At 53.4% G+C, this 21,181-nt stretch overlaps 1 protein-coding gene across 1 annotated transcript in view; it reads right to left on the bottom strand.

Annotated features, from left to right (window-relative positions):
- COL4A2 (collagen type IV alpha 2 chain) overlaps positions 1-21,181 on the bottom strand; it is a 160,928-nt gene that overhangs the window by 106,021 nt on the left and 33,726 nt on the right. The window contains exon 4 of the mRNA XM_055426708.2: positions 3,002-3,082. Coding sequence (XP_055282683.2) covers positions 3,002-3,082 — 81 coding nt within the window. The remainder of the gene's footprint in view (positions 1-3,001; positions 3,083-21,181) is intronic.

Genomic DNA, 21,181 nt, shown 5'->3' on the forward strand with positions numbered 1-21,181 from the left:
ATGTCACTGTTCTCCCCTGTGACCCAGGAGGACAAGGCTGGGCCCCCCTGTGGGCCCCCAGCTCTGACCGGGGAGTCCAGGGCGCACAGACAGCTGGCCTCAGCCCCGCCTGCGCCTCCTGCCCCAGCTACTGGCTTGCTGGAATGACCCCCGGGCGGGTGGCTCGGTCTGTGAGGAACACTTCTCCCCCGGTGACGACCCGCCACCCACGCTCCAGCCAGGCTCAATGCGGTAAATGAGGGCTTAGTCATTTGGTGACACGAGAACGACGCTGGAGCCAGAATCCAGAGCACATTTGTGCTTTCTGCTTGGAGTCCCGAAGTTATTCAGTAACAGGGTGTTTCTGGTGTTGGCTGTCACCATGGTGAGGAGCACAGGAGCTGGACCCCATGCCCGTATAAGGCAGGGCGAGCCCGGAGCTCCGGGAGCCAGGCTCTGTGGCCAGGCGCGGTCGCGGCTGCTCGGGGGCACCGAGGGGAAGACAGGCGGCGAGGGACCCCAGGGGAGAACGTGGGAAAGAACAGACTCTGCGCCGGTTCTCTGAGCCCAAAGTCCGCCCACGGCTATTTCAGTGGATTCTGTTACTTCTGAAAAATACTATCAGCCCAAAAGGAGGGCAGAAATAGCTTTGTTTTCACCAGAATCCCATCTGGGTAGAGCTGTTAATTGGCAAAGATTTAATACACGTCCACCAGGTTTGTGGAGTGGGCACAGACATTCTATTTTCATAAAAGATTTAATAAAGTCTTTGTGACTGTCCTAACCATGAATAACTTCAGTAATGCACTGGGCTTACCCCGTAGACAGTGATAAATGGGGTTAGCGATTTCTTCTCAATGGGTTTTTTTCTGGCTTCTTACTGTCAGTCACTCCTATCCCCTTGCTGATCAATATTCAATAGCACATGTGAATCAGTCAGGCAGCCTCAGTTAGAACCACCCAGTGTGGATCTGTGTGGGCCAGAAAGTGAGTTTAGGTCTCTCTTCGTGACTCCAAACACCCCTGCCATCTAGGTATGGGGGTGGGGGCGGATCACTGGCCCTGGTTCTTGAACAAACTACCCAGACAACTGCTGAGTCTCAATTTAATTTGATTTCATTTGATAATGTGTCTGCAGATTAAAGTCAAGCCCACGCTAGCTTACTCCTGTTAATGAAATTAACCAGAAGGTGTCACTTTCTGCGTTCTGGCAAGGCGACGAAAGACCCAAGGCATTTTCTTAATCAGGGATGACAGGAAATGACGCCTGTGCTGTAAACTTAGTAAATGAGCCTAGACCTGGGGACCTGTAGAAATTGTCTTCTAATGACCTCTTTGAGAAGACCCTTGGTGTCCTTTAATAATCCACTGCTGTGCGGGCGGTATCGCATATGGAAATGATCAGAGGGAACTATCTTTACCGGGGAAAAATGTTCTTGTAAAAGCATCAGTGTTTGCATACTGGTTCTACGTTAGCGAATTGCAAACAGTGAGAAGGAGCAGACCTGGTCCCCTTCTACTTGGCCGGTCTGGGCTCTCTGTGGAGGATCCCAAGGAGAAGAATGGGCCAGAGCCAGGCTCCCTCCTACACAGACAGGTCTCACAGACACGTGTGGTCTCAGGGCACTGGTTTCTCTTCTCTGTGCCCGTATAAGGCTGAGCAAGCCGAGCTGGGGAGGCCAGAGCCTGCAGTCAGGCTTTCCGCCACTGCTCCGGAAGCATCAGTGGGAAAATCTATAGCCAGGGACCCCAGAGGAATTTAAGTCTCATGGAACGGGCTCCATATATTTAAAAATACTTCTCCTTGTGAAATGCTGATAAAGCATCCTCAACTAGCAATTCCTTAAGCACTGAGGAAGCAACCACAGCAAAAACTGGCGCTTTGCTCCAGCCCGTGGAGACTCTTGGAAGCTTCGATCTCCAGGCAGAAGACCACTCCTCTGCTGTGATCACTGCCACCAATGTAACGGTCGGCTGCATGTTAGCACATAAGCTCCCTACATCTATAAAGGGGGCCCGTCACACCTTTGACCATTTGACTTCTGGGGCAGGGACTCGGGTCCAGAAGTAGGCAGGACCCAACACCCAGCCACAGATCTGGGTCCCCAACCAGTCATCTCGTCCTCCTGGTGGGTGAGGGGGGCATGAAGACTTAAAACACTGACGCAAGGGTTCAACTTGCTGAAGCTCATTGGGAACCCCCGAGGATGGCTATGATTCCCGATTCCAGCAAAGACAGGGAGATGCAGGCGAGAAGTCCCAAAGGCCTCTCACTACCTGACATGGGACCCGGGTGAGCCCTGGAGGGAAAGGAATTATCGCAAAGCGTAAGGACTCGAAAGACTTTGTGTCATAAGACGAAAAACTACTCCCTACACTGCCACATACCAAAGAGGTCTGAAACACATGACTATAAACAAAACTTTTAACTTCAACGATGCCTAGACTCAAATATCAGCTTTACAAGCAACACTTGGATGAAACATGTTAAAGTATCAGCTCCACATTCCAAACTTTGCCAGATGTTGTGATGACTCGGGGCGACCTTTTCTCTCTGACTTACCTGTGAAGTGCCCTTACATAAGGGGCATTCGGGGCCGGTGTGGGATCACTTAAAAAGCCAAAGTGATTCTCAGTGGTTCAACGCCCGCACCCTCTACTTTAAACAGATACCAGGGTATAAATGCAACTGCTTTCTTTATGCAATATTTTACAAAATATATGTTTATATTCACTATAAATATTAAACTTCATTGCACTGTGTACACGCATATGCACCCATGTGTATTTATGACAATGAGCAAGAGGGAAGATGCTTGAGGTCAACACTGTTATCAGTTTATGAGAAAGTGGTATAAACAGACCCAATTCTGCATTCTGTTCTTGCTTGCTTCATGGAAATGAACTCACCTCCATGGGATTTCTTACGATTGTATGCAGTGACTTACTCAGGTGATGTGCAGCGCTTTGTATGAGACGGCAGTGACTCGAGGACAGTATCTATTGCGGCGGCGTGACTTACCCGCCCCCCTTTCTCGGGGTAGCACTGGCAGCCTCCACTGCAGTCTCTGCCTCCACAGGGCACGTCCGACTTCTTCACGCCCTGCGGAAACGAAGAGAGCACAGTTCTCAAACTCTTTACAGAAACCAGCACCTCTAAAGTCTTCTGAGACTCTTGGTATCCTTCTGAGCTGAGTCAGGCAGTGAGAGAGCTTAAGAGTAAGCATGAATGGATAAGCGATTCCCAGGAGGTGCTAGTGGTAAAGAATGTGCCCTCCAATGCAGGAGACGCGGGTTCGAACCCTGGGTCAGGCAGATCCCCTGGAGGAGGACACGGCACCCCACTCCAGTACTCTTGCCTGGGAAATCCCATGGAGGGAGGAGCCTGGTGGGCTACAATCCGTGGGGTCGCAACGAGTTGGACACGACTGAAGCGACTTAGCTCACACGCACAAACATGGATGAAGTCCTTTCACGCCCCCCAAACGCGATTCTAGGCATCTGCCCGTTTGTGTACGGCTTCAGCGTTTAACTACAGTGGCGCTCATTTTAAAACCGCCCGGCCCTGAATGTTTGGTGTTTACACATCCAGCTATGGGCCAACCCGTCAGCGTGCAGATTATCCTGAGCACCAAGCGAGAAGCCTGGACGCACCGTGCCGGACTTTGTCCTCTGCAGGACCGGGATGTGAACAGGCGTGTGGGCAAGGCGAACGCAGCTCGCACGATCGCGACTCACTTACCAGGTGCTTGGAAAGGGTAGGGGGACTCCTCAGGCTGAAGTGGGAAGCATACGCTCCTATTCCTCATCTGGGGTTTCACATGTTATTTTTAATTTTGATTTTAAAGCCACTTGCCAAATCCCTGTATATAAATCAACGGTTGAAATGCTTTTAACGGCTTCAAATCGACCGAACAGACTTTCTGCTCTAGCTCTAGGATATGCACTGGATTTAGTTATAGAAATGCATTCGCAACCTGCTCAAAATCCAGCAGTGCCTTCTGCCTCGGGACCAGGCTTGCAGGCCTGAAAATTCCGTTTCCAGACTTTTCAGCCATGAGCCCAGGGCTCAGATACCCTGACTCAGGAGGTGGGGGAGATACTGTTGAGAGGTAGCCCTCCACCTGATAAGCCAATTTCCATCCTGGAAATTCCAGCTCTTGTGTGTAGGTCTGTTTGTGTGTGTGTGTGTGTCTGTCTGTGTGTGTGTCTGTCTGTATGTGTGTGTCTGTGTGTATGTCTGTGTGTGTGTGTCTGTCTGTGTGTCTGTGTGTGTGTATGTCTGTCTGTGTGTATGTGTGTGTGTGTATGTGTGTGTGTCTGTCTGTTTGTGTCTGTGTGTACGTCTGTGTGTGTGTGTATGTCTGTGCGTGTATGTCTGTGTGTGTGTGTGTGTGTGTGTGTCAGTGCGAGTTTCCAGCAGCATCTCACACATCCCACAGAGGGGCTCTTAAGAATTCCAACAGCAACAAGAGCCCAAAGCACCACCTTCTGGAATGTCAGATCTCCAGGATGAACAGAAGTATTTACTTCTTTAGGGCAGGGCACACGCTCCAGACATCTCTTGGAGGCCGAACAAGTCTCAGGCTGAGCCTCGGCATTCTCTGGAGAGGACCTGGGCTCTGGAACATTCTCAAGACACAAATGCCCTCCTTAGGCCCTCAGATGGGGGTGTGTGTAGAGGGCTATGTGTGTCTGTGTTCCAGCCCCAGTTGCCCGCCCCCCCCAACAGGAGAACAAAAGCTCAGACCAACCACTGCCCAAGCCAAGCTCTCACGTCCAGCCCTGATTCCGTGACTCAACACAACTTAAAGACACACCAGGGTCCTCTTGTCAGCGCCTTAATAGAAATGACATGCTTTCTCCCCACCTACACCCACTGCAAGAGTCTGCCCACCACCCTCGCAGATGACAAGCTAGCCCCATCCAGGCCTTCAACTTTGGAGTCTTCAGGACAGCGTGCTTCCACCCATCAGGGCCAAGCTCTCTCTGAAACATCAATCCATTGCTAGTTAGTTTCCCACCTTGGTCCCTGCTGGTCACTTGGTGTGGAGCAATACTCCAGCAGCAGCGTTCCCTGAGCCCCCTGTGGGTCACCCAGCATCTCAGGGGAAGACACAACTCCAGGGCCTGGAAGCTCCTGGAGAGCCCGTGTCCTGGACCAGCTGTGTCTACTCAGCAGAGCTGGCCAAACGCTCACCCTGGTGTGAACGCCCTTCATCCCAGGGCAGGCAAGAGCTCATGGACCGATGGAACAATGTTGCTGCAAGGACTCTCAACCTTGGCGAATGTTTGAGTCCGATCTTGACATCTCAAAAAGTGTTTCGGGGCTAATGGATGTGGTTTTGAAAGATGAAAGTAAATTATAAGTTTGGGGAAGTCAGAGAGAAGCAGACTGAACGTAAAGAGCCCAGTAAAGCAGGAACATCTCTGAACTGCATCTGGAAGAGATGCAGGACAGGTAATCTCCTTTCGACAATTAATGGGAACAAAACCAGTGCTGGCAAGGAAGGAGAGGGGCAGGGAGGACGGATTGGTTGATTGAGGGGAGGCTCAGACACAGCGTCAAAGAGGCAATCCCTCCACGCTGGATACACTGTTGCTCCCTCCAGACCCTCGTTACTCCCCCCTGCTGTGTGGATGCAGCAGTGGCACTGCCCCAGTGCTGCTCAGGACCGCAGACCCCGCCCCAGCGCTCCACAGGGTTTCCAGGGAAGCAGGGATGGTGGGCTGGCTCTGAGAAAGGGGCTTTGCTTGGAGACAATGAGACAACTGCAAACCACTGAGCAACCTCTTCAGTGGAGCAGAAACTGCCATCTCCTGCAGGGTTACCAGGGCCCTGCCTGAGGAGGACCCAGGCATGAGCATCCTAGACACGTGCCAGTCCTCGACATCTTCTGACCCCTGCCACCTGGGGCGTGCTCAGGGTGGCTCTGAGCACTCAGGACTCAGTTCAAGCTTATAATCAACCACAGGGCCAAAATTTCCAGTTCTCTTTTCTTTAGTCAAAACATCCTTTTGAGACTCTCTCTTTTTTTGTGTGTGCTGAATTTTGTGCTGTCCTGAATTGGTAGCCAGCATTGCTGTGCTGATTAGAAATTCAAGGAATTGGAAATGACCTGGATCGCTTAAGAGCCAACTGGCAATGTAAAGGCATAAGGTACATTCTCTAGAGACCTTGGATCATATTCCACCCAAACGGAATGTAACATGGTTTCCAGGGCAACATGGAGAGCTCTGAACAAGAGATTTCTTAGTGAGCTTTTTCCATGGGAATTCTTTCTTTGGAGCCTTGTCTGAATCTTGGCATCATTACACTGTAGAATGATTTAAACATACATCTATTTGCACGGGCTTTAGTTCATCCGAGAGATAGCCAGATCGCCCCCAGATGCATGGTTGAGACTCCCTGGGAAGCTTTTGTGTCTGAGAGAATGGAAGTCATGGAATGTTCTAAGAAAGCCAGGTTCCAGCTTCCTGAACCAGGCGTCTATCAGATTCAAGAGGGAACTTCTTGCCTTGAGCCACCGGCTCCCTGGCTTCCAGCAGAGATGGCTCTGCCATTTATACCTGGAATGCGCGGAAGAGCCGGAGTGGAGATCCAGAGTGGCAGCTGCAGGATTAAGGGAACACCCATCCCACTTGCGGCTGGCCCTGCCTCCTGTTGGAGCAATCTACTGGCATCAGGAGGAGCCAGTATCACGCTGCCTCCGTCAGGGACTGTGCGGGACTGAGCAGAGAGGAAAGCGCTTCCTTGGCAGCCTGGTGAACAGTAGGTGCCCCTGCGCAGGTATCTGGGGAGCAGCCCCACTTCCAACATTGACAGAACAGCTCAGCGCCACGCCTCCCGAGGCCAGACATTTAGGACACTTAAAAATAGGCTTAAACAACCACTTGAACATCAGAAAATAAAACACACAAATGACTTCGGCTCTTTCAGACCAGCTGTTTCTCAGCCACCCATGTGAACCACCCATGTATATCAAGACAACAGAATCCACGGACGTGCACCCAGCTGTCTGCATACAGGACGCTCCGCATTGTCGATGCCATACATACAGATGAGAGAAAAAAAAGCTCACCATTGTTCTCAACTTGCACAGAAGAAACGAGTATTAATCAAATTTATATGAAGATGCGAGAACAAAACTCATTTGTCCCCAAACAAAGAATATTTTGTCCTCCACAAGTTCCAAGAAACGTTTTGTCCAAGAAAGCCTTTTTAAGCCAACCTACTTCCAGCCAAAAAGAGCAAATCTGGAGGGAATTTACAGATATTTTACCATTTGATTGCCCCCAGCACTCAACCGGAGCTTCCTGTATGGAGCGCTATTGAATAACCCATTCTAACTGACAGAAAAGACAAACATTCCTTTTTGTTAAAAAGTAATCATCTTTCACATTTTAGGTAAAAAAAGAAAAAAATTATACAAGTCTTTGTCTTTGTCACAAGTCCAAGCAAGCTGGACTTTCTAAAATTATCCTTCTAATCCAAAAAGAGGCCGACAAAGAGAAAGCCAACTTGGGAACACAGTTCCCAGTAAAGTTCTATTACTTTATCAAAACAGGAAATATAAGCCATTTCCGCACATGCAGCTTTAGAAATTAAGGAAATCATTCCAACATAGTATTAGAAGGACGGGGTATATGGCCGAGGAAGCGTGGAGCACAGCCACTCCACACAACAAAACCCTCCTCTGCTATAAGCCGGGTGGGAAGTCCAGGGAGTCCGGCTGCCTTTGTCCAAACTTTCAGGGGCACCCAAAATAAATGCGTTGACTCTAGAATGGTCCTAAGATCGTCACCAGGCAAAAGCAGCGGAGTACCCGATGGACCAAGGGGTCACCCATTTAGATGAGCAGCCCCAGCGGGCTCTGACCCAGTACCAGGGAGTGCGGTCAGATCCCTCCTCCTGGGCTGGGAGTTTGGGGGAGGCAACAGGGGAGGACTGAAGCTGAAGCTCCAATCCTCTGTCCACTGGTGCGAAGACCCGACTCCCTGGAAAAGACCCTGATGCTGGGAAAGATTGAAGGCAGGAAGAGAAGAGGATGACAGAGGATGAGATGGCTGGATGGCATCACCGACTCAATGGACATGAGTTTGAGCGAGCTCCAGGAGTTGGTGATGGACAGGGAGGTCTGGCGTGCTGGAGTCCACAGGGTTGCAGAGTCAGACATGACTGAGCGACTGAACAGCATCAAAGTAGGGGAGGATGCTGCGATGGGAACAGAGAACCAGACCAGATGACGGCAGTTCAAGGGGAGATGCTGGGCACAGGCCTTTCAGGATGCAGTCAGGCCTACACATGTTCCCTTAGGCTCGCCCGGGTGTGTGGGCACCTGCAGAGGCCACTGCTCCTCCCTGCAGGGCAGGCAGGCCCGGGAGGTGCAGCATCGGAGGCCCTCACCCGAGTCCCAGCAACCAGTTGCCTGCGTGTCTACCCAAACCTGCACACTTAGACACTTTCCTGAGCATGATCAGCCAACTTCTCCACCTCCTCTTTCTTCCCAGGCGACTCAGAGGTGAGGTGTGTTTTCCTAACAGAGCTTGCCATTGACAAGACACTGAGTGGGCTTCCTAGACTCCGCCCGCCAACGCAGGAGACGTGGGCTCCACGCTCTGGTTGGGAAGATCCCCTGGAGGAGGAAACGGCAACCCACTCTAAAATTCTTGCCTGGAGAATCCCATGGACAGAGGAGCCTGGGAGGCCATGGTCCACGGGGTCGCAAAGAGTTGGACACGACTGAGTGACTAAACAACGGCAACAATCGACAGGACAGCAGAGGAGCTGAACTTTAACGCTGGGGTTGGGGGCCGACCGGCAGGGCTAACGCAGAGAGACCCCAGCAGCACCTCAGGAGCTGGACAAGACGGGGCGTGGCTGGCAGACCAAAGGCCAGAACACGCTCCCCAAGGATACCGCCTATGCGCGCGATGCTGAGAGCAGGCTGAGGACAGCCGCTGCCCTGGGGGTGAGGAAGCCCCTTCGGGTGCGTGCAAAGCAGGGAAGCGGACAGCACAGACCGGCAGTGTCAGAAGACGGCCTGGGGAGGAGTCCAGGCGGGGCGGCCCCCTCCCTCCTGCTGCTCCCCTCCCCAAGGATGGAGCTGGCGGGGCCGCCCAGACCTGTGGGGTGACGTCGTGGCTGAGGCCCCCGGCGCCCTCACACCGAGGGGTCACCGAGACGAGGTGCAGGCCCTGCTGCTGGCTCGGAGCCCCAGACGGCGGCATGGAGGATGGAGCAGCCAAGGCTCCCTGAGAAACACCTCGCCCGGGGCCAGAATGATCTCAGAAGGCGGGTGGGCCCGCTGCAGGTGAAGGCAAGCGGGTGCCTGGCCGAGCGAGGGCGTCTCCCGTCACACTCCTTCCGCCCCCCGGCCTCGCCTCCTCTCCCGAGACGGGCGCAGGGGCCCCGCGTGTCCCCTCTGCTGGGGGCCTGGGTGGGAGGCGCTGCTGGTGTCCACGCGGGCCGCTCCATCCAGAAGCATCCCTCCCGCTTCCCTCTCACATCGGCTTCACCCGACGTGAGTCCAGGCCTCCCTGCGGCTCCTCCATCCGGGTGGAGACCCAGAGATGACTCATCTTGCCCAGCAACTGGACACTCAGGCAGTGGAGCGCCAGGGACACGGAAGGCCAGTGTGCTGCCATGGTCGGGAACCAGGGACCGCACAGGCTGGGGTGCACTGGGCAGTGGGCTCGAGCGGCAGCTCCGAGAGTGGCTGCGGGGCCAGCAGGGGCTCCGCAAATGGGGCTGATCCCACCTTGAGGCAGGAAGGAGGTACCGCCCGGAGCATGAATTGCCTCCAGCTGAAACTGCTTCTTCGCATCACCTAAGGTCTGGCTTACTGGAGCCCCGGCCCCTGTTCACTCCTGGGTTCCGTCCACGTTCTGGAATCTGTCACCAGCACTCTGTCTGCGACAGCTCTGGTCTCAGCTTCCACGACATCCGATTTATTTTTCTTGAGTCTTAGGCATGTTTATGAATCTATGGCTCAATTCTATGTTGAACCAGAGCTCATTCCCTTGATTCCAAAAGTTGCTCTTGAACCTCCGTGTGCCTGGGCTTCCCTAGATGTTGACTTACTGGATGAAACAGTCTCAAAAGTCTCACGTGAGAACGGGATCTTTTTCTCGTCCAGTGTTTGAAACAGGTCGTCCAGGCCTCCACAAAAGCCCCTCGTCGCCAACCGCACTCTCCCTTATCCTCCCCCCGGGCATCATCACTGTGGTCACGGTGGCCGGGGCAGTGCCAGTCTGACCAGAGACTCAGGCAGGCTGGCGGTGTCTCGGCGTCTGGTCGCCCAGCACTAACGCCCGTCTTCCCGATGCCCCTGTGATGCTGCCGCAAGTGAGCATAACTTGAGAGCCTGTGTGCACGCCGGCCGCCTTGCAGGAGTTGCTGTGCAGGGGCGCACACACACACACACTCCCACAGACATGCACACACGAGCCCAGGTGGAGGGACACTTCTGTTTGAAACCGCCTGCTGTTTGGGTTTCCTTGGTGGGTCCGTCAGCAGACCAATTTCTGGAAGTCCCCCTCCCTCCATCCGTAATACAGGTGGTCACCATTCGCGCTTTTATTAATCACTCATGCCCTGTGTTCTTTCACGGCTGCTCTAACAGAACACCAGCCCGGGCGGCTTGTAAATGGCAGAACTGTGTTTATCCCGGCGCTTGAGGCTGGAAGTGCAGGATCAAAGGGCGATTGGGTGCCTGTCTTACCCACAGCCAGCTTCTTGCCACATCCTCAAGTGGCAGAGTGCGGCCTGAGAGCTCTGTGGGCCTCTTCTGTCAAGGACGTTTGTCTCCATCGTGGGATGCCCTCCCGAAGGCCTCACCTCCTAATACCACCACCCTGGGGTTAGGACCTGGGGGGAGGCACAAGCACTCAGGCCAGAGCAGGGGGCAGGGTGGGCGCGTCCGTCCTTCTGCTGTTCCGTTCCGTTCCGTTCCGTCGCTCAGTCGTGTCCGACTCTATGCAAGCCCGTGGACTGTAGCCTACCAGGCTTCTCCGTCCATGGGATTCTCCAGGCAAGAATACTGGAGTGGGTTACCATTTCCTTCTCCAGGGAATCTTCCCGACCCAGGGATTGAACCTGGGTCTCCCGCATTGGAGGCAGACGCTTTAACCTCTGAGCCACCAGGTTAGCCCTCTGGTTTCCAGCCCACCCCACGCTCGGGTGACAAGACACGGTGCTGTTTCTACATCCCCTGCCCGAGCTGCTCCCGAGGCCGACCGGCATGCGTCCCCTCTCCCTCCAACGCACCCTCCACTCTCGGCTCCGGCGAGTGCTTCGTAAAACATCTCCACACAGCGGTGGAATGTCAAGGATCTTCAGCACCTGAGCGCAAGCACCTCTGGGCGCCCATCCTCCCTGGGAACGTGCCTCTGTACAAACCGTGCCTTCGGCCTGGAATTCTCTCCCTCCCGCCTTGGCCTCCCCATCCGCAGAGCTGAAACCCGCTCCCTCGAACACACCAGCCACTCGGCCTCGGGGTCCAGGAAGTCCAGCTCCTGCAGATTTCACATCTTGGCCCTGCCAACTCTTTGCACATACTGGTGTTTCTGCTAAAACGTAACATGGGGCTCTTTCTGAAAGACCCTCACATTCTGCAAAATGACACCTCAGGCCAACAGAGAGAACAGAAAAACAGTGCTAGAGGCAGACCTGGGTAGCTTTGGAACCAGGGTACTGGTGTTGTTCAGTTGCTCAGTCGTGTCTGACTCTTTGCAACCCCATGGACTGCAGCACGCCAGGCCTCCCTGTCCATCACCAACTCCCAGAGTTCACTCAAACTCACGTCCATTGAGTCGGTGATGCCATCCAACCATCTCATCCTCTGTCATCCCCTTCTCCTCCCACCTTCAATCTTTCCCAGCATCAGGGTCTTTTCCAATGAGTCAGTTCTTCCCATCAGGTGGCCAAAGTATTGGAGCTTCAGCTTCAGCATCAGTCCTTCCAATGAATATTCAGGACTGATCTCCTTTAGGATGGACTGGTTGGATCTCCTTACTGTCCAAGGGTACTAATGCCATTATGTCTAATCCCAGTAAAAATAAGGGCATGGTTGAACAGACACGTCAAACTCACGTTCAGTCAAGGAAGTGGAAGTGGAAGTGTTGGTTGCTCAGTTGAGTCTGACTCTTTGCGACCCTACGGGCTGTAGGCTGCCAGGCTCCTCTGTCCGCGGGGTTCTCCAGGCAGTAACACTCAGTGCGTTGCCCTGCCCTCCTCCTGTTCAGTCAAGGAGGACGGCAGTAAATGCAGTGCTGTATCTTACAGAGCAGTGAGGGCAGAGGTCTGACGGAGGCGGATGTCGGGAGGAGCCAAGAGTGCCCAGTAGAGACAACAGCAGCCACGTGGGCAGAGACGGGGAGACCCAGGCGGCGGGCGGCCCGGGAGGACAGCCGAGAGAGAGAGGCGGGCCGGGATGCATGGCCGGAGCAGAATTCTGGGGGAGCTCACTGTGCCCCCGGGGCTCATCTCGCACCCCACCTCCTCCTGCCCCTCCGTCACCCAGTGTGCCCCCCAAAACCTGCCCGACTGAGCTCCCCTGACATCGCGCTCCTCTTGATCAGCAACTGTCCACCTGCAGATGCAGTTACACAAGATGCAGGCAGCCAAACGGGCCGGACTGCAGAGCTTCCTCCCTGTTTGTCCAGGCTTCCCTGCTCAGGGGCGGTCCGTGGGGCCGCGAAGAGTCAGACACGACTGAGCGACTGAAGAATAAAAACAGCTCCTCTGGCTCTCCTCCGATCAATAACAGGAAAATCGGCCACATCAAAGACTATTTTGGGGACTTCCCTGGCGGTCCAGTGGTTAAGACTCTGAGCTTCCACTGTAGGGGGCACAGGTTCGATCCCTGCTCAGGGAACTGACATCCTGCATGCCCTGTGGTGCGACCTTTAGAAAAAAAAAGACTGTTTTTGATGAAGCCTAATGCCATTCAGTCATTTTCATAGCCTGAGGGATAGAGTTCTGTGTCTTCTGTCTCAGAGTTGAGGAAAACAACTCATCAGGAGCTTTTAAGAGGCCACCCGTGTAATTATAGCTGGAGGTAAGAACTCTGTACACACAGTAAAGAGTCTCACATGTTATATTTAGAAAAAATGCCCTAAATATTTATGAACAATTCTGTTCCTGCCTTCCTCAGCCATGAGAGATAGTCTACCTAAACATTATTCAGTGCGGGCATCAGCTCACACATCACCTCCAGTAAAACTTTATTTATTTATACAGCATGTCAGTTCTTGGATCTCTGGCAATGAATAAAAATGTCTATGCTGTGAGAGTTGGCTATGAGTCTGAAATGAATATTTCACATTGTTCTGAAGAAGTGAAGTGGGTGCAGCTCCTGAAGCTGTTTATTCCAGAGACCCATGCCCAGTGTTAGAGCTCTGTCCCAGCCCCTCCCTCCGTGACAAATCTGGGGGAAAATCGGAGAAGAACGGGGAGAAAAGAGACTTTGCAGTGCCTTTCCAGAATACAATAAGATTTCTGTTCTGCTTGGGCGGGACCGGCCCGGGCAGGGCAGGTGTGGGTTCGCTCTGGCCCGCGAGGAGCTCCGGCAGTCTGCCTGGGCAGGCTTGCGTCTGCACCTGAGTGGCTTCGTCTCGGCGACCCTGATGGTTCCCTGGATCAAAGCTTCGGGGCTCCGGGCCAGTGGAGGGTCCATACTAAAACTACAGCCGCTCCCCGTACCTACTGCCTGACTTCTGGGCTAGAATTTCCGAATTTCTACCTTGCCCTTTCTCCTACACAAACCCGGCCAAGATGATCACATCTGGCAGCTTCTGAAGCCATGTGATACTCCTTTGCATACTAGCAGTGAGGTAGGATTCCTTTGCTATGAGCTTACCAGCTTTCTCTTCCCATTGGCGGGTCTGTGAGTAAAACCTACCCTAAGTCACCGCGGAACCACCTTCCCGGGCCGGCAGCTGTGTGTCAGAGTTCTGCTCCATGCAGAGTCAATGCTATTTGTGTGAGGATCATCAATTTGCGTGTCTGTCACTTAGATATTCCAAGGGGGAATTTTCAATCCCATGCGCTCCCCAGCAGGCTGCTGGAAGTTTTAATCTCAAGGTTCTGGGCTACAATCGGGGAACACGTGCAACAGTAACTGCAAAATGGACCCACCAAATGGCAAATCTCCCTGGACTCGGTTCAGACTGAGACTGATTGATTGATTGTTTTTAATTTTGGAAGGCACGATCCATTTACTTCATTTCATTTTAGGCTCTGCAGGGTCTGCTGCTGCTTGGGCCTTTCTCTAGCTGCGGGGAGCGGGGGCTTTTCTCCAGCTGCGGGGAGCGGGGGCTTTTCTCCAGCTGCGGGGAGCGGAGGCTTTTCTCCAGCTGCAGGGAGCGGGGGCCTTTCTCTAGCCACGGGGAGCGGGGGCTTTTCTCCAGCTGCAGGGAGCAGGGGCCTTTCTCTAGCCGCAGGGAGCAGGGGCTTTTCTCCAGCTGTGGGGTTCAGTCTCCACGCTGCGGGAGCTTCTCCAGCTGTAGTTTCTGGGCTCCGGAGCACAGCCTCCGCAGCTGTGTTACTCAGGTTCAGTTGCCCTGCGGCATGTAGGACATTCCTGGAGCAGGGATCGAACCCACGTCTCTTGCGTTGGCAGGCGGATTCTCATTCACTGAGCCACCAGGGAAGCTCCAGACCGAGTTTTGGTGCTGCCCTCCGTTGGCGAGACTAATTCAGAATTAGATGCACACATTTTAAGGACTGGGAGCCAGTTCTGTCACACGGATGCATGATACAGTTAATCCAGTGTTTTCACCCTGAACTTGGGTGTTGGCAAGAGGGTGAGGTCTTTCCAGGCCCCAAGAGCCCCACGACCCTGTTGCCTGGGCGTCAGGTGGGTGTGCTGCGTCCACTATGATGTGGTCAAGAGGGTGCACTCTCGAGGTGCCCTGTCTGCAGGGGGGCCTGCGGCTGTGAGACCCACCGTCTCCCATGAGCCCTGCAGTCCCCTCATCTGTACCATGGGTAGATCTGCCACCCCAGCCAAGCGGGGTGCTTGCGGGGAAAAAAGGAGATGAGCCTGGGGCATGAGCTCAGCACAGCGCCCAGCACTTGGCAGGAGGCAGTGCTACCATGTCCTTAACCTTTGCTCTGTTTCACCCATGAAGGGGAGATACTGGCTCATCTCCATGCTTATGGTTCAGATCCGAGGACAGAGTGCGTGCATGCTTAGTCGCTCATTCGTGTCTGACTCTTTGCTACCCCGTGGACTGTAGCCCACCAGGCCCCTCTGTCTATGGGATTCTCCAGGCAAGAAAACTGGAGTGGGGTTGCCACTTTCTTTTCCAGGGGATCTTCCCAACCCAGGGATCAAATCTTCATCTCCTGTGTCTCCTGCGTTGCCAGCAGATTCTTTACCTGCTGAGCCATCGGGGAAGGCCAGGACACAGTGAGTGCCACGCTGTCACTGCTTAGGGAGGTGGCTGCTCACGCAGACACTTGAGTGTTTGAAAGTCTTCATTCCAACAGCAGGCATGGAAAGCTGAGTCCATGCGGAGCTCGCAGGGTTACCCTTGGGGAGGCGATGTTTTAAGTCCATGAACCGCCAATTTCCCCAAGTTAAGATTTTTGAGAAGGAAACATTTCCTGAGCTAACTCATCTTTAATAATGGAATTCTTCTTTTTATTCAGCAAATAGCTGGCAGAGGCACAGCTTAAGCAGCTCAACTCTGCAGAAAGTTGTACCCAAGGTCAACCAGCAAGTCAAGGTCATCTGGGACGCAAGCCAAGACCTCCTATTCTCTCTCCGTCGCTATGAGCCCAAGATAAAAATTCACGAATATTGTCTGAGCCACAAGGCCTGTAATTCCCCCATGTATCAAAAGCGCTCTTATCATATTACAAACGGCGAACATGCTGAGACTGTAAACATCCCGAAGAGTGGACTTCCTCAAATATTTTCAGTGATGTCATCGGGCCCTTCTTTCATATCCGTTTTTATTATGCTCCTGTCCTTTCAAAACAGAGTGTGGGCCACGGTGCAACAAAAGCCAGGAAACGTCGGTCCTCTGGCAACTGGACAGACCTGGGGAGGCGGAGAGACGGGAAAGTCCACACGCCTGCGACGGAGAGGAAAGGCGCCCATCGGACACCGCACCCGGGTCTGGACACCTGGCCCCGCTCTCCCAGCACACACACCTGATGCTCTCGCCCTGCTCCCCAGGAAGCAGAGCACTGGTCGTCTTCATCAGCAGAGAGATGCTCCTCCCAAACATCTTCTAGAAACATCTTTGAGAGCTACAGCCTGTCGTGCTCTCTGAGGACCAGTGGTCCACAGGGGACCAGCCAGAGCCTTGTCCTCGGGAGACCAGGAGCTCACCAGTTCTCACCAGTAGACACTCAACATCTCGATACCGGCTCTGACTGGACTGTGTGCAGGGAAGTATATGGACACCGATGGGCAAGCAGGTCTCACCGGCATTACTGTGCTTCTACCTTGAATTTTGCTCGCTTATCTGCACTGCTTCAGTGGATCTGCCTTCCTCATTGAAGTATGTTTCCAGTCCTTCCCAGATGCCAGATGACCTGTCCACCTAATAACCGCCTGCTCTTAGGAGTCTTAGGAGCCTCAAAGAAGGCTGAGTGCCAAAGAATTGACGTTTTCAAACTGTGGTGCTGGAGAAGACTCTTGAGAGTCCCTTGGACAGCAAGTGGATCAAACCAGTCAGTCCCAGAGAAAATCAGCCCTGAATATTCACTGGAAGGATTGATGCTGAAGCTGAAGTTTCAATACTTTGGCTGCCTAATGAGAGGAGCTGACTCATTGGAAAAGACCTTGATGCTAGGAAAGACTGAGGGCAGGAGGAAAAGGGGGTGACAGAGGATAAGATAGTTGGATGACATCACCAACTCAACGGACAGGAGTTTGAGCAAGCTCCGGGAGACAGTGAAGGACAGGGAAGCCTGGTGTGCTGCCGTCCATGGGACTGGGATATGACTGAGCGATTGAACAACATCAACCTAGGAGTCAGGCCCGAGCTCATGTCCTGAGGGACTGGCTCTCCAGCTGATGCGTCTCCTGGTGTGTTTACAGAAGGAAAAGGTTTACAGATGCAAAGTGGGCGAGGCAGGAGAGCTTCGGGGGGCAAGGTTCAGGGGTGCTGACAATTGCGGTCACTCCATGAACTGGTGGCTTAGGCACCTTGGTACCCAGGAGTCCAGCCCAGGACAACGCTGGCCATTGCTCCCCCTGGACAACATTCGTGAAGTGGAACAGCCCTGTTTCTTTGCCGACACCGTCACGACTCAGAGCTTCCTTTTACCCAAAACACCAGCCTCTGGAGGAAAGTCCTGCCAGGCAGAGGCTGGCTCCCTGATGTACCATACCCAGCTGGGCACCCGTGCGAAGACTGGCTCTTCCTCCTACCAGTTTTCTGCAGTCTTTGCCCTTAATAGACAATACTTCTCCTCTGCTTGGTAGCAACCCATAAACACCCTAAGAGATTCAGGGAGGGAGGCAGTTCTTTGAAGTCCCGGCCAGCAGTGTCCCTGAGGTCACTTAGCAGACAACGGCAGGAGAAAGGCCCGGAGACCGTCAGCGGCTGTGTGCACACCCGCCAGACCAGAAGCTGCAGTCTGGTGTGAGATCGTGGAAGAGTCAAGGACAGAGTGGCCTTGAGGAGTTTCTAACATTCCCTCTCCATGGAGTTCTCTGTTCCTCAGAATCTCTTCATGAATTACAGGAGTGCTCTGCTTTCTCCTGGAATCGGCCTGGAGGACTGGACTTTTGGGGCCCTGGCTGGGTGGACCACCCTTCAGAAAATGCTGCCCCAGAAACCCAGACAAGACACCAAGGTCAGGGTCAGAGGTCTGCGCAGAGGCAACCTGAACCTCCTGAGAGAAGCCGAGGCATTTTCTTCCGACATTACCAACATCCCTGGGTCTTTGGTCACTTTCCCCTGTCCTTCTTTTTTTTACACTGTTAGAATGAAGTCTTTGGAAAAGGTTGATTTGCTAGAGTAAGAAGTCAGCTTATAGCAGAACTGCTGGTTGCTTTGTGGCCCTCCGTATGCAATTATGTCCTTAGATGCGGCGGCCTCTGGCTCTGGGCGACCACTGGACCCAAGGTTCTCAGGTTTCACACCATGAAGCCCGGTCATCACCCACTCCCCGTCCACCCATCTCAGGGGCTCCAGTCCAGCCAATGGTACCATAAGCAGCCAAGATGGACCCCTGTCCAACCAGGGTAAACAGCATCGCTGTTCTATACTGGGTCAGGAGCGTTCCCATAAAAGCAAAGAAATCTGATGTGTAATCGGCTTCTCCAGCGTCACCCTGTGAACATGTTCAAGGTCTACAACGCTTCTGAAATGCTCAGACTGTCACTGCTTTGAGTGTCCAGCCGAGCAGCAGCAGCCAACCCTGGTTCCATCAGTAATAGTGATTCCCCCCCGCCCCCCCACCCGAGTCCACGGATGAGCCGGTGTGGCGCTGGTGCTGTGCGAGGCCCCGGGCACGTCAAGACAAACATTCGATTTTGGGGACTGGAAGCAACTGACAAGGTAATCACTTCCAGGGACTCCCGGCCTTTTCTTCGTGAAGACCTGCTTATTTTTCTTAGGGTCTTAGTCTTACAGATGAAGAGAACGGTGAAGACTGTGGGCTGACGAGCATCCCACCGGTAGGGTCTCGGAGTTAGCCAAGGGGTTTGAGGCTGACCCGGCCAGGTTTTAGACACAGGAGAACCCGTGCTCTCACTCATTCATCACAGCAAACTGGGAGCCCCAGAGATTCTAGACGACCCGCCCAAGATTAAATACCAATATGCAAGTCTGTTCCCTATGTCTGAGCCTCTATTCCTGCCCCGCAAGGAGGTTAATCAGCACCAGTTTTCTAGATTCCACAGCAAGGGAAGGAGAGGGTGGGAAGAGCTAAGAGAGTAGGGCTGAAACATGTATATTTCCCAAAGCAACATAGACAGACAGTGGGTGGTGGTTGTTTAGTTCCTGTCCTACTCTCTGCAACCCCTTGGACTGTAGCCCGCCAGGCTCCTCTATCCATGGAATTCTCCAGGCAAGAATACTGGAGTGGGTTGCCATTTCCTCCTGCAGGGGATCTTCCTGACCCAGGGATCCAACCCACGTCTCCTTCACTGCAAGAGGATTCTTTACCACTGAGTCACCAGGGAAGCCCTTAATAATAAAGCTGCTATATAAGACAGGGAGCCCAGCCTGGCACTCTGTGACAACCTAGAGGGGTGGAGTGTAGCAGGGGGTGGGAGGGAAGCTCAAGAGAGAGGGGCATATGTATCCCTATGGCTGATTCATGCTGTCACACGGCAGAAACCAGCACAGCATTGTAAAGCAATCATCTACCAATTATAACAAGCTACAAACCACCACATGCAAACCCCAGAGCATGGGACGTGGTCTGGGTTCCTGCATCTGGAATTCTCACCTTCTCATCATGGTGATAACACACTGCATCCTCCTCCAGCGACTCAATGTGGTCCTTTTTTTCCATAAACAATGATTTTCTGCCTAATAGTTGAAAAAGAATTGCCAACTCTCTGACTTACTTAGGAACAAGTAACTGAAGTCCCTCTGAGTTCTCTCTATGCACTTACAAGCCAGTAACAGGAAAGACATCTGAAATAAGTGGCCCCACGGCCCCCCACCCCGCGATCTCGGGGGAGGAGCCTTGCAGGCTGGCCGGCGGTGCGGCGGGCGGACGGGGATCCAAGAGCACCATTGCTACCTTTTATGGGGCACACGCTCTTCCAAAAACTGTCCAGCAGATATTTAACCAAACAGAACAAAGCCCCAAACAAAAAGCCTGGCTTCTTATTCAACACACGACGTGATCTCCCAGCTGTAGCTGTAGCCAGGAGCTGGAGGCTGGAGGAGCCAAACCTGGGGAGGAGGAGGCAGGGGGTGCCCAGACATTGGCTCAGCGCCCATCTTTAGGGGACAGCGAACCCAAGGCTTTCTTCCTTTGGCAAAGCTCAGGCCAGCCGCTCAGGAGAGCAAAGCGCCCTTCCAGGCTGGAAAAGTGGATTTCCTTGACTCCTCTGCACTCGGCCTCATCTGAGGGGCCCCTTGGGTCTCACTTCCAGCCTCTCAGAAAAGACCCGCCATTTCCACGGCTGGGAGGCTGGCAGCACCTGCCCTCCTCCGGTGGGACTCGTGGGCTCGGCTCCCTTCCTCTCAGGGGAAGTTCTGCCCATCCACACGCCTTTCCTCCGTCTTTGCTCTTAGTTTCAGAAGGCCGGTGTCCTGTCTCCCTACCTGTGCCCTTGGTAACGCGTCCTCTTCTCTCTGTCTCACACTGGCTCACACACACGCTCACACACACACACACGCTCACACACAGTCAGTCACACACACACACGCTCACACACAAAAGGTCACACAAACAACACGTTCACACACACACACTCACACATACACACACGCTCACACACACACGCTCACACACACATGCTCACATACAGATGCTCACACACACGCTCACACAAACACGCCCACACACATGCTCACACACACACACACTCACACACAACACGTTCACACATACACACACGCTCACACACACACGCTCACACACACATGCTCGCACACACGCGCTCACACACACGCTCACACACACACACGCTCACACACACATGCTCACACACACACATGCTCTGCTCACACACACACGCTCACACATGTCACACACACGCCAACACACACACTCACACACACGCTCACACACACACAAATACGCTCACACACACACACAAAGATGCTCACACACACGCTCAAACACACACGCTCACACACATACACACGCTCACACACATGTTCTCACACACACATGCACACACATGCTTACACACACGCTCACTCACACACACGCACACACACACGCTCACACACACACGCCAACACACACATGCTCACACACACATGCGCACACACACGCTCACACACACACGCTCTCACACACACACAAACACGCTCACACACACATACACAGATGCTCACACACATATACACACGCTCACACACACATGCTCTCATACACACACGCACACACACGCATACACACGCTCACACACACACACACATGCTCACACACACACTCACACACACACACGCTCACACACATATGCTCTCTCTCACACACACGCACACACACGCTCACACACACATGCTCTCTCACACACACACGCACCCACACACACACAACACG

The sequence above is a fragment of the Moschus berezovskii genome, chromosome 13, assembly GCF_049115385.1.
Source record: "Moschus berezovskii isolate FMDL1 chromosome 13, NW_MosBer_1.0, whole genome shotgun sequence".
Taxonomy (NCBI): Eukaryota; Metazoa; Chordata; class Mammalia; order Artiodactyla; family Moschidae; genus Moschus; species Moschus berezovskii.